The sequence below is a fragment of the Myotis davidii genome, unplaced genomic scaffold, assembly GCF_000327345.1.
Source record: "Myotis davidii unplaced genomic scaffold, ASM32734v1 scaffold745, whole genome shotgun sequence".
NCBI lineage: Eukaryota > Metazoa > Chordata > Mammalia > Chiroptera > Vespertilionidae > Myotis > Myotis davidii.
In genome coordinates, this window is record NW_006297146.1 from 178,744 (window position 1) to 180,860 (window position 2,117).

The window sequence follows — 2,117 nt, forward strand, 5'->3', positions numbered from 1 at the left end:
CTCGGGGAAGTTGCAGTTGGGCCAGGGGCTGCTGCAGAAGCCCTGCTCGTCCCCCAGGCTGTAGTTGAAGGCGGACTCCACCACATGGCACGCGTTGACCTGGCTGGTGCTGACGTTGTGTTCATCTGCCAGGCAGCCGAACAGGTCCTGGGAGTTGCACATGAACTGGGGGTGGGAGGAGAGTCAGCGGTGAGCCAGGCCAGGGCGGCCCATCCCCACAGGGCAGTGGGCTCCTGTTCACTCTCGGTCCTGGGTGCAGCCTGATCCCGACCCCGGACAGGAGAGGAGCCTGGAAGAGGCTGAGGACCCGGCAGTGCCTGCGCCCAGGGCGGGGCTCCCACACATCCCCTGGGGACTTCCGGAGACCGGGAGTGGCTTTAGGAGTTAACCTGATCCCAGACCTGAGGTGGGACCCAAAGATGACTTCCTGGGAGGGAGAACTCCAGGGTCTGGGGGAAACTCTCCTTCCAGCCCATGCTCGAGGGGTGCAGGGCTCCGCTGGTTTCACCCAATGGGGCCGGAGAGGTGGAACCACCCACCATGTTGACAAAAGCCGACAGGAACACCAGGGTGATGGTGAACACCCCGACCAGGGTGCTGTTCATCTTAGACCGCACGATCTTCCTGGAGAGGGTCTGCAGGGGGCCTGGGAAGAGCTGGCGGGGGGGCAGGGAGGAGAGGGAGAGAGACACAGAACAGAATTCAGTGGGCACGCCACAAACCGCCATAGAGCCAGATCTCCCGTCACCTTTGTCTCTGGCCAGCTGACACAGGCCTGAGACGCACTCCGGTGTGTGAGCCTCCTGCCTGGCACCGCTGCTTCCGGGCCCACAGTCCAGGTTGTGCAGCTGGCCAGGGCGGGTCTACCGAGACCTTACAGGTGAGAGAAGCAGGATGGAAGGAAGAAGGAAAGATGCTATCTCGACTCCGACAGGGAAGCAGAGGGAAAAGCACTGGTACCCACTGTGAATTCTGGGAGTTACAAACAGGGAGGGACAGTAGGTGGCGGCTGAGGAGTCACAGAGGGTCAGAAGGCTCCTCAGAAGAAAGAGATGAGGTCCGGCGTGTGGAGGAAGGGGGAGAGCTGGTGAGAAGGGGCAGAGCAGCCTGTGAGCAGGAGGGTGGGCCACGGACCAGTGAGTTCAGGGAGCCTTTTTTCAGCATACTGTACGTCCACTAAGAGACCCACAGTGGTTTTGGTAATTACATGATTGGGCCCCAGCAAGTCTGACACAGTCGGCCTTGTCCACCATGTCCTCCGCATCTCCCAACCAGCCTAGACTAAGAAGAACCCAGCAGACCCGGGGGAATGGAAACTGCCCAAGAGCCCATCAGTTTGATGAAGGGATCAACAGATGTGATACAGCCACACAAAGGAATATTGTTTGGCCATAAAAAGGAATACAGGGCTGTTACATGATGGTATGGCATGGATGAACCTTCAAAATACGATGCTAAGTAAATGATGCCAATTTCAAAAGGCCACATGCCATATGATTACATTTATACAAAACTAGAGGCCTGGTGCATGACATTTGTGCACTCGGGGCGGGGGTGGGAGGGGGTAGGAGAGAGTCCCTCAGCCCGGCCTGTGCCCATTCACAGTCCAGGAGCCCTCAGGGGAGATGTCTGACTGACCAGGAGACCTCGGGGATGTCTGACTGCGGGGAGTGGGCTTAAGCCACAGTTGGACATCCTTAGCACTGCCATGGAGGCGGGAGAGGCTCCTGCCACTGCAGCTGTGCTCTCCAGTCATCAAACTGGCTTGTGGCTGAGTGGTGCTCCCCCTGTGGGAGTGCACTGACCACCAGGGGACAGCCCTTGTGTTGAGCATTTGCCCCCTGGTGGTCAGTGTGCATCATAGCAACCAGTCAGGTACTGTTGAGTCAATTTGCCTATTATATAGGACTAGAAGCCCGGTGCACAAAAATTTTTGCACTCGGGGGGGCATCCCTAAGACCGGCCTGTGCCCTCTCGGAGTCTGGGACCCCTCGGGGGATGACCCCTTGCTGGCTTAGGTCTGCTCCCCAGGGTATTGGGCCTAAGATGGCAGTCAGACATCCCTCTGGCAGCCCAGGAGCCCTCGGGGGATGTCCACTTGCCAGCGGGGAGCAGGC

General features: G+C 58.8%; 1 protein-coding gene across 1 annotated transcript in view; it reads right to left on the minus strand.

Annotated features, from left to right (window-relative positions):
* Window positions 1-2,117, minus strand: part of ADCY5 (adenylate cyclase 5) — a gene marked incomplete at its 5' end in the record, with an annotated part of 169,859 nt that overhangs the window by 37,712 nt on the left and 130,030 nt on the right. Inside the window, 2 exons of the mRNA XM_006772897.2 lie at window positions 1-165; window positions 540-656. Coding sequence (XP_006772960.1) covers window positions 1-165; window positions 540-656 — 282 coding nt within the window. The remainder of the gene's footprint in view (window positions 166-539; window positions 657-2,117) is intronic.